Genomic DNA, 15,016 nt, shown 5'->3' on the forward strand with positions numbered 1-15,016 from the left:
GGGCTCAGAGTCTCTGGATAGTTTGTGTAGCTGGGGACTCCAAGCCATAGAGCATGAAGTCCCCATGTGCACATGGGGACTCCAGAGAGGAGGACTTTCTGAATAAGACTGTTTTTTTTTTAATTTTTTCCAGCTACTTCTCCAACTTTGTGGAATTCCACATAGACTCTTCTGGAAAGAATCTAAGTTTGAAGGAGCTTAACTTAATCCCAGTTCCCCAGCTCTAGCCACAGATCCCTGAAGCTCTGAAGTGAAGAGCTCTTTTGAGATCATAGGCAGACAGGGGCATCTCTGTGAGTTTTCTGCCATTTTATCAAGGCCAGCTCTTTTGCCATTACCCTGGCATCAGCCAAAGAAAGCCTGGAATCGTGTGGGGGAGCAGTCCTGGTTCTACAGGCTTGGGTTTGGGGATCTCCCAGCATTGAGCTGGCAGGTTCCATCCTATAAAAGTGTCTCTCGGACACCAGAAGTCAGTTGGCTAGAGCTGTGAGTGTGATGTGGGAAGGAACATTAGGGGTCATCTAGTTTAATTTCGTTCTATTCTGTAGATTAGGAAACATACCAGAGAGAAAAGCAGATGTTCAAACTTACCTTTGCTAGTTACGAAGAGGGGAGATAATCCAAGTCTCTGGACCCTGCTTCTCTAACTCCACTTTTCCTTTATAAATTGTGGGTCAGTCAGTTCTTACTCTGGCTGCCATTTACTTTGATTTAGATTTATTTTAACTTATTTGAGAGAGAGAGATAGAGGGAATGAACACACCAGGGCCTCTAGCCACTGCAAACAAACTCCAGATACATGTGTCACCTTGCGCATCTGGCTCACTGTGGTTTTGGAGAACAGCATTGTGGGTTGGTCAAAGTCAATCCAGAGGCCCCAGACTGTTTTACCTTTATAAGTACAGGGATTCGAGGTTAGGAAGAAGCAGGTGAGAGGAAGGATGGAGAAAAGGGGGAAGAGGAAGAAGAATTCAGAGGAGGATGGAGCAAGCAGAACACAGAAGAATGGTTAGGTTGGCACTTCTCAAACATTTCCTGGGTGTCCATTTCTAGGCAAGTGACACCTGTAGGTCCCTGACAGCCTGAGACCCTGAGACATCCCCTTGATAACAGAGGAGCCAGTTTTCCTTTTCACTGGACTAAGTCTTCCCTGGAATATATCCAAATGAAGTCAGGAGAGCAGGGTGCCAGTGCCTCTGGCCCATCAAAGCCACATTCTTTCCCCAGCTGCCTGTCTCTCCTGATTATGTCATTAAACATCTTGCATGAATATATCTAACAAAACCCATGTATAAGGAAGAAGAAGGGAAGGTGAGCTGTTTGCATTTGGCTCCAGGCCTTCTAAGGAGAGACTCACTTGTGGGCAACCTTTAGCAGCAGCCAGAGGTTTGACTTTAGACAAGTGTTATTTAGGGGCAGCCTTCCAGAATTCTCCTTTTATTACAGCATTATTTGAAACCATAATTATATTTTTTATTGGCTAAAATTTTAAAGAAATTTGAAAATGTATTTTTAAATACATTTATTTATTTATTTGAGAGAGAAAGAGGTAGAGAATGAGAGAGAGAGAGGGAATGGGCATGTCAGGGTCTCTAGCCACTGCAACCGAACTCCAGACACATGTGCCCCCTTGTGCATTTGGCTTATGTGGATCCTAGAGAATGGAACTGGGGTCCTTAGGCTTCACAGGCAAATGCCTTACCCACTAAGCCATCTCTCCAACTCTGAAAATATATTTTTGTTTACTTATTTGCAAGCAGAGATGGGGATATAGAGAGAGACAGAGACAGAATGGGCATGCCAAGGCCTCCAGTGGCTGAAAACAAACTCCAGATGCATGCGCCACTTTGTGCATCTGGCTTTATGTGATTACGTATTGGAGAATTGAACCCAAGCGCCTTAACCACTGAGAAATTTCTCGAGTCTTTGCTTAAAATTTCAATAAATAGAAAAGCAAGCATGTTTATAAGAAGTGTTTTGGGGGCTGGAGAGGTGGCTTAGTGGTTAAGGTGATTGGCTGCAAAGCTTAAGGACCCAGGTTTGATTCCCCAGTACCCACGTAAAGCCAGATGCACAGGGTGGAGCATGTGTCTGGAGTTTGCCCATTCTTTGTATCTGTCTCTCTTTCCCCAAATAAATAAATAAAGTATATTTAAAAAAATTTAAAAAGCAGAGTTTTTTTTTTTTTCCTTTTAAGTTTGACTAGTAAAAACAGAGAAACTTGATGTGACCCATACCCTACCCTCAGGGACAGAATGCTGGGAGAGCATGAGAGATGTCAGCCAAGGGCCCCACGCTGTGCACACATGCACCTTATAGGTGACACAGCTCCAGAGACGGGATGGGACCGCTTCAGATGAGGCAAGCTCAGAGCCACACGTAGAAGTAGGGCAAGACTCTGTCACCCTCCAGGCTCCCTTTCAGGAACACTAAGTACGAAGTTTCTTCTATTGGAGATCAGCTCTGGATGAACTGTGTTTCTAAGCAGGCTGTTCCGTGTGCTGCCTCGGCCTGGTCTCCCAGCTGGCTGGCTGCTGGTGTTGTCAACAGCCAAGGCATTCTACAAAGGGAAGCTCCCAGCCAATGAGAGGCACAGTTGGGATCGGGCACATGATGTCCTGCGAGGAGTGGGATGTGTGCCTGCTGCTTCTCTCCCTCGGTCCCTGTGGGGACGCTGCCTGGAGAACTCCGGGAGAAGGAGTGACGTGCCGCCTGGCACACCCATGTGTCTCTCTTTGCAGAGTCATCAGCTACGAGTGCTGTCCTGGATATGAAAAGGTCCCTGGAGAAAAAGGCTGTCCAGCAGGTGAGTGAGTCAGGCCCTGCCTGTGGGTGGGATGGAGGGCAAGAGGCAGCAGAGTGGGAGCCAGCTCGCTGGGATGAGGGTGAGGTGACATCCTCCCATGGCCATGTGTGGTGATGGGGAACGGAAACTGGAAATGGTGCATCTCCCAAGAGCTACTCCTGCCTGTCAGCAACCTAGTGGATAAAAAGCCCATCCCCCTGCCTGATCTCTTCTCAGCAGGAGCAGGCTCTGGTCTTGGTAACTGTGGCTAGAGGAATTCTCATGTACCCACCAAGATCAGTTTCTCAATTTCTCATCAGCCTCCCTGGGGATCGGATACAATCTGATCTCTAGTTGAGCTGGGTGCCCCAAGCTGCCCCTGCCTTACGCCTTGTCTAAATTTCACCTCTGGAGAACAGCCTAAGATGGGCTCACCCATAGGTGATGAAGGGAGCTGGGAGGGAATGGCCACACTGGGCCAAAGAACCACAAGGCACCTGTGAATTTTATCAGAGCCATTTCTTTAGCATCACACAGCAACTGTGCAGTTTGTGTTTTTAGATAGATTTTTTAAGTTAAGAATATGACCCTGAAACTTAACAGGGGGAGGGGCAGTTTGGTTATTTCCCAAGCTGTGAGTACGAAATGGTCAGTGTGGCTGGGCCATGGCTTTGCTAACCCAAGAGGAGTACTTAGATAATGGGAAGAAGTTGGCATATAGGGCCCTCAACCTGCCAACGCTACTTTAAAATAAACATTAGCCCAGGTTTGGTGGCACATGTCTATAATGTCAACACTCAGAGGCTGAGACAGAAGGAGGGCCATGAGTTCAAGGCCAGTTTGTAGCTACACAGTGAAACTGAATTCAAATTGAGCTACAGAGTGACCTTGTCTCAAAAAGCCAAGAATGGCTGAACATGGTGGCACACGACTTCAATCTCAGAATTCATGCGGCAGAGGTAGGAGAACCACTGTGAGTGTGAGGCCAGTCTGAGACTACATAGTGAGTTCCAGGTCAGTCTGGGCTAAAGCAAGACCCTACCTCAAAAAAAAAAAAAAAAGCCAAGAACAAAAGAAGGAAGGAAGGAAAGGGGGAGAAAGAAAGAAAGAGAGAGAGAGAGGGAGAGAGAGAAAGAAAGAAAAGAAAGGAAGGAAGGAAGGAAGGAAGGAAGGAAGGAAGGAAGGAAGGAAGGAAGGAAGGAAGGAAGGGAGAGAGGGAGGGAGGACTGGAGAGATGGCTCAGCATTTAGAGCCCCTTACTTGCAAAGCCTGATGACCTGAGTTCATTTCCCCAATATCCATGTAGAGCCATATGCACAAAGTGGTACATGCATCTGGAGCTCATTAGCAGTAGCAAGAGGCCCTGAGGCACCCATTCTCTCTCTCTCTCTCTCTCTCTCTCTCTCTCTCTCTTTCTGTTTCTCTCTGTCTCAAATAAATAAATAAGTTTTTAAGGCTGGGTATGATAGTGCACACCTTTGATCCCAGCATTTGGAAGGCAGGGGTAGGAGGATCGATGTGAGTTCAAGTCCAGCCTGAGACTATATAGTGAATTCCAGGTCAGCTTGGGGAAGAGTGAGTCCTTACCTCGAAAAACTAAAATATATATTTTTTGAGAGAGTGAGAGAGTGAAAGAGAATAAATGAAAAAGGAAGGAGAAGGGAGGGCAAAAGAGAAGGAAGGAGAGAGGAAGGAAGAGAGAGGAAAAAGATTAAAGGAAAGAAAGGAGAGAGAGAAAAGGAAGGAAAAGACTCAGTCTTCAACTTGCATGCTACTTTGTAAACAGAGCATTGTATTTCCAGAAAATACACAAAATGCCTGAAACATGCATAGTTGATTTCATTCTGGCTGAGGCTCTTAGGGAACTAGTTGCAATAACTGGATTAATCTGTTAGACTGGCCTGCAGTGATCATGTCTATTTCTGCTACACATTCCTCCCTGTTTTCTCTAAATGTCCAAGAATATTAAAATGATTAGAAATTACTCATTCAGCGGGTTCACATAGGGAGGCATTGAGCTTACTGAGTCTAAGAAGTACATAATGAGCTTTTAGCACCCCAGCAACGGATGTGTGGGCTTTTCTCCCCACTTCCTCACCCCTCTTTGTCTGCATCTGTTCCCACTGCCCTTGCCGGCAGAGGTGTACCTGCTTAGGATGGATCTGAGCCCTTCCTTTCTCTGTTCTTGGCCCCTGCAGCCCTCCCACTCTCAAACCTTTATGAGACCCTGGGCGTCGTTGGCTCGAGCACCACGCAGCTGTACACAGACCGCACAGAGAAACTGAGGCCTGAGATGGAGGGACCCGGCAGCTTCACCATCTTTGCACCTAGCAATGAGGCCTGGGCTTCCTTGCCAGCGGTGAGAGGAGCTCCCTCTGCCCAGAGGACTCTTTCTAGGCACTGCCTTACTCCCTGGGGACTGGACATCTGTCACAAACAGTGGGATTCTGTGGTGACTTCCTGCTCTCTCAGGAGGCCTAGCCCCCTTAACTCCTCAGATAAAGTTAAAATACACCTCTCTTCTATCGCTCCACCCTCCCACTGGGGACCAACAGACCTGGTGCTCACGGAGGAAGGGCCCTTGACCAAAGAGGGAGGTCTAAGTCCATACGTATCCATCTATCCCTTGAGCCTGGGGTCTGCAGCCCTCTAATTGCCACGCTGTTCCTTTCTTCCAGGAAGTGTTGGACTCCCTGGTGAGCAACGTCAACATCGAGCTGCTCAATGCCCTCCGCTACCACATGGTGGACAGGCGGGTCCTGACCGACGAGCTGAAGCACGGCATGGCCCTCACCTCCATGTACCAGAACTCCAACATCCAGATCCACCACTATCCCAATGGGGTAAGAGCACCCCCAGTCACACAGCACTGTCCCCTGTGCAGAGAACCCCATTCTCACCCATATGGGGTGCTGCTATCTAGAGTTCCGTCCTACAGAGCTGTAAGCTGCAGGTCAACCTTTTCCTCCTGGGTCTGCTCTATAGAGTTTCTCCTCAATGGAACCCACATTCTTCTCCTGGGTGTGGATGCATGGACTGTCACCAGCACCCCCTGGGGATTCCAGACTCTTTCTTTTATATATATATATAATTTATTTTTATTTATTTATTTGCAAGAGAGAGAGAGAGAGAGACAGGAAGGCAGAGAGAGAATGGAGGCGCCAGGGCCTCCAGCTGCTGCAAACAAACTCCAGACGCATGCGCCACTTTGTGCACCTGGCTTATGTGGGTCCTAGGGAATTAAACCTAGGTCCTTTGGCTTTTCAGACAAGTGTCTTAACCGCTAAGCCATTTCTTCAGCCCCAGGCTGTGTTGCTTGTGTTAACTGCTTGTCTTTGCCCCTTCCCTGGGCAGATTGTTACAGTTAATTGTGCCCGGCTACTGAAAGCTGACCACCACGCCACCAACGGTGTGGTGCACCTCATCGATAAGGTCATCTCCACCGTCACCAACAACATCCAGCAGATCATCGAAATTGAGGACACCTTTGAGACCCTTCGGGTGAGGGACTGCTTCAGGTAGAGGTCCAGGCTGGAGACATGTGGCCTTCCAAGAGGGGCCTGGAAGGATCTATTCTGCTGGAGATGCTGAGGATGTTTCATAGGGAGCCTGGAGAATGCTTTAAATCAGTGCCGAGTTTGACAAAGCTTTCCTGTCCTTGGCTCCCCTGATCTGAGACCTAGCTCTGGACTCCTGGTGTCCAGAGAGAGAAAGAGTAGGGGGTCCTTCCTTCTGGATGCTTCTTTCTATTTGGTGCCCTATTATGAATGGCCTGTCAGGCTGCCTGTGCCCACCTTGGGACCCCATACCCACATTTCCTTAGAACCTAGACCTAGCAGAAGGGCCACCACTATTAACACACGGATCTAGAGCCTGACTCTTGGGGTGTTTCTTGACTGCTCCAGGGCCACAAGAACACTGCTCCTTCCCCTGATCCTAGCACCCATCTGTCTCATAACCAGCGGGGCAAGCAGGAGTTCCTGTTGGCAGCCAGCCGCACGGGAGGAAGTGGACACAGGCTGCCCTGTCAGGGTTTTTGTCGTGATTCAAGAACTTTCTAACCACAAAGTACACAAGAGGGAGTGGAGCAGGCCCTCCCTGGAGATCTCCAACACAGAAACAAACATGCTCGGGTGGCTGGTGTAGATGGGTCTCAGCGGACAGGGACAGCTGTTAGCTGGCTCTGGGGAGCCTGACTCTCTGAGCTCTTCCCCTATGCTTTGCTTCTGGGTCTGTAAAGGAATGTTGCCCCAAAATTATCAGCACGTCTTTTCATTAACAGAACTTGGTCCCATGAGTAGTCTGTTACTATTAGGTTTGCCAGATTTCTTTCTTTATTTCTTTTTCTTTTTTTTTTTTTTTTTTCCTTTTTCCCCTTTGAACCTCCCTGATGTCCATTTTTCTAACAGGAGCTTATGAAAGCCCAGGTATTGTTCTTTAAGTGCCAAGTTGGGGGCGGGGGATGGACAAAGCAGCTAATATTCTTTCTGGGGAAATAGATAAGACATTTATAAGGCAGTCCAACATGATACTGTTGTGAAATCAACAGGCGACTGAATGATGGGCAGAGCAGCAGGGGAGGGGTGGAAGAGATGCGCTGAGTGGAGGCCCAAAAGGATGAGAGCGTCTCTGTCCTGCGCAGCCCCGAGGCCAGGGCACAGCTACTGGAAGGAGGGCAGAATCAGTAAAGAAGGGGCCGTCAGCTGGAGGAAAGAGCCCTAGGCAGATATAGGGGAGGAGAGTAGCATGGCAGATGTAGCCAGGCCTTGCTGAGCAGGTGGAAGAGGCTGTCTCCATCCAAGAGCGCCAGGAAGCGTACGCCTTTAGGAGGTCACTCCCGCTACTGTGTAGAGAGTGGGTCACGTGACCGTTACACTCCACAGGCCCTCCTAAATGACCACCAAAAACTAGGGGGTGGAAGGTGAGAGGAGAGCAGAGAGCCTGACAGGCTCTCTTTTCACCTGGGGATCCATGAGTGCTGAGGGGCGGGGAAGGGTGCCGAGTGCATCTCCCATAGAAATAGCAAGGAGTCAAAAAAAAAAAAAAAAAAAAAAGCAGAGAAAAGAGGGTGGAGGGAACCTCAGATAGGAAGGGCGGGAGGTGGGAAGGCGCGTTCAGTACCTGCGACACAGTCTGTGTGGCAGGAGCCCGGACCAGGCCAGGCCCCCAAGGAGACCATGCATGGTCACAGGTAGCTCTGGACGGAGCTCTCGCTCATCTTGAACTTCTCTAAGAGCCATGACCCACTCCCCGGGGGTGGGGGGGGAGGGAGGACTACCCAAGCTGCGTGTGCATTTTTGCAGGGAAGAACCTAGGGTGCATTCATCCTCCCTCCTCCCCACAGGCTGCTGTGGCTGCCTCAGGACTCAACACTGTGCTGGAGGGTGACGGCCAGTTCACGCTCCTGGCCCCAACCAACGAGGCCTTTGAGAAGATCCCCGCTGAGACCTTGAACCGGATCCTGGGCGACCCAGAGGCCCTGAGAGGTGAGAACCCTCAGCTCCCATTGCCGCCTCTTGAGCCCTGGGCTTACTCCGTGGAAGGATGGACGTGTAGTCGTGTCATGAGGTGACTAACGGGACGACCACCACACCGCTGGCTTGTGTCGCTCCCCATGATCGTATCTTTAAGACGAGCCCAACCCTGATTCTCTGGTGAGCCCAGAATCCCACACAGGAGGGAGGTGGCGCTGAAGGCTCACAGCTGACCCCTGGCCGGATGTGGGGAGATCAAAGCCAGAAGTGACCAAAGCCATCGATCAGGTGGATGTCTGATGCTCAAGCAGCCTGAAGTGTAGGTGGCTGGTTGGGGCATCCTTCAAATGGAATCATTATGCTGACCCATAAGTCTTCCAGTGCCTCAATGGGTAGAACGCCGAAGTACACTTAATGCCCCGCAGCGCTTAGCCAGGCTCATGTTGTTGGTTCCATTCTTCCAGCGGCCACAGCAGGTACCAGAGGGGAGGGAAGGAGTCAGCTTTGGAGTGTAGGTTAGAAGGGGCTCGCCCTTCCCCCACCCGGCCCCTCTCAACTCTAGGACCTCTCAAAGACCAAACTTCTAAATTCACTGTAAGACCCCTGAAAGGAAAGTAGGCCCCAAGGCCCTGTGTATCCCAGCCACCCCATTCCTCCCAAATATAATCCAGACATGACTTCATTTCTTTTGAATGTAGTTAAACCCACCTTGACAGTGTAGTTTAAATGAGGTCTGATGCATTACAGATACCCTATAAATTTAAAATGTCCTCCTTCTGGCCATGAAGGTGTGGGTAAGGGTTCATTTCACAAAGCACATGTGGTGCTGGGAACCGGGTCCACAAGATGACCACGTCCAGGCTGTGCTTTTTGAGGAAACAAAGCCGAATGGGCGGCAGGCTTCCGAAGAACTTTCTTTGTGTGTGATATGATCTAGTCCGCATAGTGACTGAAATACTGAGGGAGGGCAGCCACGGGGCCCACGCAGCGGCCGGTCTGCAAGGCTTTCTGGAAGAGAAGAGACTTCATTTCATCTTAGCGTATTTTGCTTCCCCTTTACAGTTAGTCCGCATCCTTGAAGTAATGAACTGATAAAGAGAAAAGCTTCAGAGCGGCTCACAGTTTTAGATGCTCTACTTCATAGTCAGTGACCCCCATGGCTTTTGGGCTTATGACTACTCACAGAGAGGGAGGGAGAGAGAGAAGCCATGCCCTTAGTGACCTAAGGGCCTCCCTTTTAGCTTTCACTGCCACCCAGTAACATCATGCTGGGGATTGGGGTCCAGGCCTAAGGAGGATATTCGGGGTCTAAATTATAGCACCTGTATCTGTTGGGGGGCTTAGGAGATGGCTCACTGGGCAAGAGTGTTTGTCATACAAGCATGACAATCTCAGGTCAATCCCTACCACCACCCACATAAAAATTTAAAAAAAGCCAGGCATGACCACACATGCTTATGACCCCAGGGTCGGGAGGAGGTGGAGACGGGGGGGGTCGCTGGGTTCCGCTAGTCAGCCCTCCCAGCCAGGTCACAATAAGGAAATTTCCAGTTTCAATAAGAGACCTTGTCTCAATGAAATAAGACAGACGAGTGATAGAGGTCACACAGTGTCCTCCTCTGGCCTCCGTGCGTGTGTGCATGAAGCACATGCGTCTGCGTTCACACATACATACATCACATGGGTGCTCATGCACACACCAGTGCACACACACCAGTGCACACACACGCGCTTGCTCAGTGAGCTGCTTTGCTCTGCGCCCGGGGCATGCCCTCTGGCACCGTAGCTAGGACTTGAAGGAAGGTCATGGGCCAGTTATTTTTTTTTTAATATTTTGTTCATTTTGATTTATTTATTGTAGAGTGACAGAGAGAGAGAAAGAGGCAGATAGAGAGAGAGAGAGAGAATGGGCGCGCCAGGGCCTCCAGCCACTACAAATGAACTCCAGATGCATGCGCCCCCTTGTGCATCTGGCTAACGTGGGTCCTGGGGAATCGAGCCTCGAACCAGGGTCCTTAGGCTTCACAGGCAAGCGCTTAACCACTAAGCCATCTCTCCAGCCCTCATGGGCCAGTTTTTACTACCAGATTGGCAGGTAGGCAGGGAGGAGCCCTGGGATGGCAATGTCCTATCTGGTGCCTGGCCCTGCTCACCCTCTGAGTGAGCTCGCCCTGCGGCAGGTCACACCTGACCAAACCCAGGGCTTCAGTTCGCTTCTCCAAGAAGCAGTGTTCCCTCAAGGCCTCATTTCCATAGGTTCTTTTAAAAAAAGATGGGCTGCAGAGATTGCTTAGTGGTTAAGGCACATGCCTGCGAAACCTAAGGACCCAGGTTCGATTCTCCAGGTCCCACGTAAACCAGATGCACAAGGTGGCGCATGCGTCTGGAATTCGTTTTCAGTGGCTGGAGGCCCTGGCGCATACATTCTACCACCTCCCTCTCTCCCTGTCTCTAACAAATAAACAAATAAATAAATATATTTTTTTAAATGATATTTATTTTAGTCAGGCAGGCTTACACATGCCTTTAAGCACAGCACTTGGGAGGCAGAGGTAGGAGGATCACCACAAGTTCAAGGCCACCCTGAGACTACATAGTGAATTCCAGGTCAGCCTGAGCTAGAGTGAAACCTTACCTTGAAAAAACAAAACAAAAAAAAAGTTGCATTTCCTCTCTCTCTCTCTCTCTCTCTCTCTCTCTCTATATATATATATATATATATATATATATATATATATATATTTGAGACAGGGTCTCGCTGTGCAGCGCAGGTTGCTCTTAAACGTGAGACACTCATTGTAAGCACACACCTCCACACCTGGCTCCCATCCCGTGTGGTTGTCCTTTTTTTCCCCACCTGATGAGTCAGGTCAGCACTGGCTTCCAAAACCAGTTTCCAAGCCTGCTGTCACTGTCAGCCTCAGAGCTTCCTCCTGATCATGACAGAGAAGTTTTGGTTCCCACACTCAGGGACAAAGCAACCATCCCCCTGCCCCCTCTGTGGTGAGGCTGCAAGACCAAGGATTGAGAGGACACTAGAGACAGGAAGCCGTAAGCCTGGGGTTGGAGTGGGACACGTCATCCTCCACCTATCCCTTTAGCTTCTTCCATACAGAGGTCAGGCGGGATGAGCCCATGTGGGAGCCTCCACCAGTCCCAACCCCCGCCCAGCCTCTGCCCCACCCCTAAAGCAGCACCGGGACAAGTGAGTGAAAAATGTATGGCCAAGGCCATGTCCTATGGCCCCGTCCTGTAAGACAGAGCCTAGCAGCTGGTAGAGCCTGGGTAAGGTGAACAGAACCCAGATGAATGGAATATGCCCGTAACTGCCCACCTTCGCTGCAGTTTTACCTTTCCCTACCAGATTTTACACTTTCTAAAGTCTAGTAGAGGGAAAAGGCCATGGTGGGGCTGGAGAGATGGCTTAGTGGTTAAGATGCTTGTCTGCAAAGACAAAGGACCCAGGTGCGATTTCCCGGAACCCACATAAGCCAGGTGCCCAAGGTGGTACATGCGTCTGGAGTTCGTCTGCAGTTCCTGGAGGCCCTGGCGCCCCCATTGTCTCTTTAGCTATCTCTTTCTCTGCCTCTCTCTCTCTTAAATAAATAATAAAATACTTAGAAAAAAAAAAAAACAAGGAAAATATCCGGGTGTGGTGGCACATGCCTTTAATGCCAGCACTTAGGAGGCAGAGGTAGGAGGATCGCTGAGCATTCAAGGCCACCCTGAGACTACAGAGTGAATTATAGGTCATTCTGGGCTAGAGTGAGACCCTGCCTTGAAAAGCCAAGAAAAAGAGAAGGGCCATGGGGGCTCGCTTGAGGTCTTCCTTTCTCCCTGACTCCCAGTCTAAGTGTATGAATTCACTGTGGAGCCCAATGCCCACAAGTCCATGGTTGTTGCTCTGTGGTCAGACATATGCACTTCATATCTAGGAGACAAACAACAGCCTCATCTCCACTTGGCTCATGAGATAGATGGAAACTCAAGGAGGCTAAATGACTGGTCCAGAATCCCACAGCTGCCCAGTGGCTAGGGAATCCACTTCAGCCAGTCTGAGCACACTGGATTTAGATAACGGCAGACGGGAGAGAAGGATCCGGGTCCTGTGCCCTACCTGTTCTCATCTGAGAAAGCAGAGTCCTAAGCCATGGGCAGGCTGGGAGCTGGCCCTGACGTCAGGCCAGAGGAGGTTCTAGACCTGTGCCTCTTTGTCTCTGTCCCCAGACTTGCTCAACAACCACATTCTGAAGTCGGCCATGTGCGCCGAGGCCATTGTGGCAGGGATGTCCATGGAGACCCTGCAGGGCACCACACTGGAGGTGGGCTGCAGCGGAGACATGCTCACCATCAATGGGAAGGCTGTCATCTCCAACAAAGACATCCTGGCCACCAACGGTGTGATCCATTTCATTGATGAACTCCTCATCCCAGATTCAGGTAAGCTAGGTCTTATGGGCCTATGTCCTGCCCAGCCTCCCCTGTCTTCTGCAGTTCCTGGTGGCAGGAATAGGGAGATTCAGCAATAATTTGGGACATTTTTCTGCCTAGGTACAGTGCACAGCTCTGCATCTTCTAATCTCATACTAACCAGGCCTGACCCTGCTAAACTTCTGAGATCAGATGAGTAGGCTCAGGGTGGTATGGCCATAGACCAGCTTCGCATCATCTGAAAACCCTGGGGCTGTGGCAAGTTGTAAAGACTCTAGAGCTTCAGGCATAGAGGTCCAGACATTGTCTTGCAGCAATGAGGAATGGCTCAAGGTACCCAGAGAGGGATAGCCGTTGTCTTAGAACCCCTCCCCCATCTGCCTGCTGTGATCGGGAACAAAGGACCATTTGCTCACCTCAGAATTTGCTCTCCCAATAGAGACAAAGCCATTCCAGGGACAATGACTGAATGGACTTGGGTTTGAGTTCACATCATCCCATTAGACTAGGAATCTCCTGGGGGACAGCACTCTCTATGGGAATGGCTATCTGAAGCCACTATAGGCCACTTGACCTCCTCTCCTCTCAGCCATGATCAAGTTACCCTGAGGCCCGGGACAGCTCCACCCTTAATCAACTGACATCAACTTACCGCGCCTCCCTGTGTTTAGGGGGCTGGTGACTCATAACACGTGAGTCCATGCTGCTGTGTGACCCTCTCTGGAGTGAACAATGGCACATGCCAATGGCCCTGTGAGCTTTCGAGCCCCGTCTCTCCTTCCTTTAGCTAAGATGCTGCTGGAGTTAGCCACAGAGTCCGACGTCTCCACAGCCGTAGAACTCCTCAAACAAGCCGGCCTCAGCACACATCTCTCTGGAAAGGAGAAGTTGACCTTCCTGGCTCCCCTAAATTCTGTATTCAAAGGTAATGGGGGGAAAGCATTCTTAGGTTCTGTCCCCTTACCCTACCCTTAACCTTCATGGCGCTGTACCGATTTACAGCAGCAGTGGGACAATAGACCTTTCATCTACCTCAGCCCAGAGAAGATGTGACTCCATCAGAAACTTCAGGGTAGCTTTTGGTTGTTTAACAGAGCCAAGAATCCATTGGGGGATGTCTTCCTCAGAACACAATGCTTTGCCTCGGCCAAGAGAGTGGCGCATCCCTGGCCTTTTCACTTGCAGCGTCAGTGCCAGTGTCTAGGCAAGAGACCAGGGTGAGGGGTGAGCTGAGCTGCCACCATGAGGAATTCAGAAAAGAGGACCCCTGTGGTGTGTCTGCTTCTAAACACCTTCACTTAGCTGCACCTTTTCATTCCATACCCCATATAGGTTTTCACCCACTTCATCACAGGAGCCTATTTCTCTGGACCTGTCTGCCTCTTCTCTTACAGATGGAGTCCCTCACATCGATGCCCAAATGAAGAACTTGCTCCTGAACCACATCGTCAAAGACCAGCTGGCCTCTAAGTACCTATACCATGGGCAGACTCTGGACACACTGGGTGGCAAGAAGCTGAGAGTTTTTGTTTACCGGAATGTAAGTTCTGGGTCCTGACTCATACTTCCTTGGCTGAACTCTAAGAAATGGAAGTTTGTTAGTGTAAAAACAGAAAAGGCCGGGCTAGGGCTCAGTGGGTAGAGAGCCTGCCTAGCATGAAGGAAGCCCTGAGTTCAATCCCCAGAAGCACATAAAAGTGGATGTGGTGGCACACTCTTGTAATCCTTGCACTTGGGAGGGAGAGACAGGAGAATCAAGAGTACAAGGTCGAGCCGGGCGTGGTGGCGCACGCCTTTAATCCCAGTACTTGGGAAGTAGTGGTAGGAGGATCACCATGAGTTCGAGGCCACCCTGAGACACATAGTGAATTCCAGGAGAGCCTGGGCTAGAGTGAGACTCTACCTCAAAAAAAAAAAAAAAAAAAAAAAAAAGTTCAAGGTCATCTTCAGCTACATGGGAAGTTGCAGGCCAGCCTGGGGCTACATGGGACCCTGTGTCCAAGACAAAAATTTTTGTTTAAGACCTCAATAAGCAAGAACTTATATAAAAACTGGTTTCTACTGAGGAGAAAGTGATCTCTGGAAAGTATGCATGAGATCCTGTAGAAGGATTGGAACCTCCTTTTGTGCAAGACTTGGAGAATAAGGCTCACCCTTGTTAGGCTAAAATGTTGAGAATCGGGCCACCTGGGACTGGAGGATGAAGGTTTCGGACTTTGCCAAGCTCACATGAAGAGAAGCCTCCTTGAGCGGAAGCTCGGCCTTCCTTTGTTGAAAAGCTTCTTTTTCCTTCACTCACCTCCTGCCCCTTCTCTGTCTTTAAATC

At 49.8% G+C, this 15,016-nt stretch overlaps 1 protein-coding gene across 1 annotated transcript in view; it reads left to right on the forward strand.

Annotated features, from left to right (window-relative positions):
- Tgfbi (transforming growth factor beta induced) overlaps positions 1-15,016 on the forward strand; it is a 41,848-nt gene that overhangs the window by 14,573 nt on the left and 12,259 nt on the right. Inside the window, exons 3-10 of the mRNA XM_004665082.2 lie at positions 2,742-2,806; positions 4,984-5,144; positions 5,464-5,628; positions 6,140-6,286; positions 8,130-8,271; positions 12,487-12,699; positions 13,478-13,615; positions 14,085-14,230. Coding sequence (XP_004665139.2) covers positions 2,742-2,806; positions 4,984-5,144; positions 5,464-5,628; positions 6,140-6,286; positions 8,130-8,271; positions 12,487-12,699; positions 13,478-13,615; positions 14,085-14,230 — 1,177 coding nt within the window. The remainder of the gene's footprint in view (positions 1-2,741; positions 2,807-4,983; positions 5,145-5,463; positions 5,629-6,139; positions 6,287-8,129; positions 8,272-12,486; positions 12,700-13,477; positions 13,616-14,084; positions 14,231-15,016) is intronic.

The sequence above is a fragment of the Jaculus jaculus genome, chromosome 6 (assembly GCF_020740685.1).
Source record: "Jaculus jaculus isolate mJacJac1 chromosome 6, mJacJac1.mat.Y.cur, whole genome shotgun sequence".
NCBI lineage: Eukaryota > Metazoa > Chordata > Mammalia > Rodentia > Dipodidae > Jaculus > Jaculus jaculus.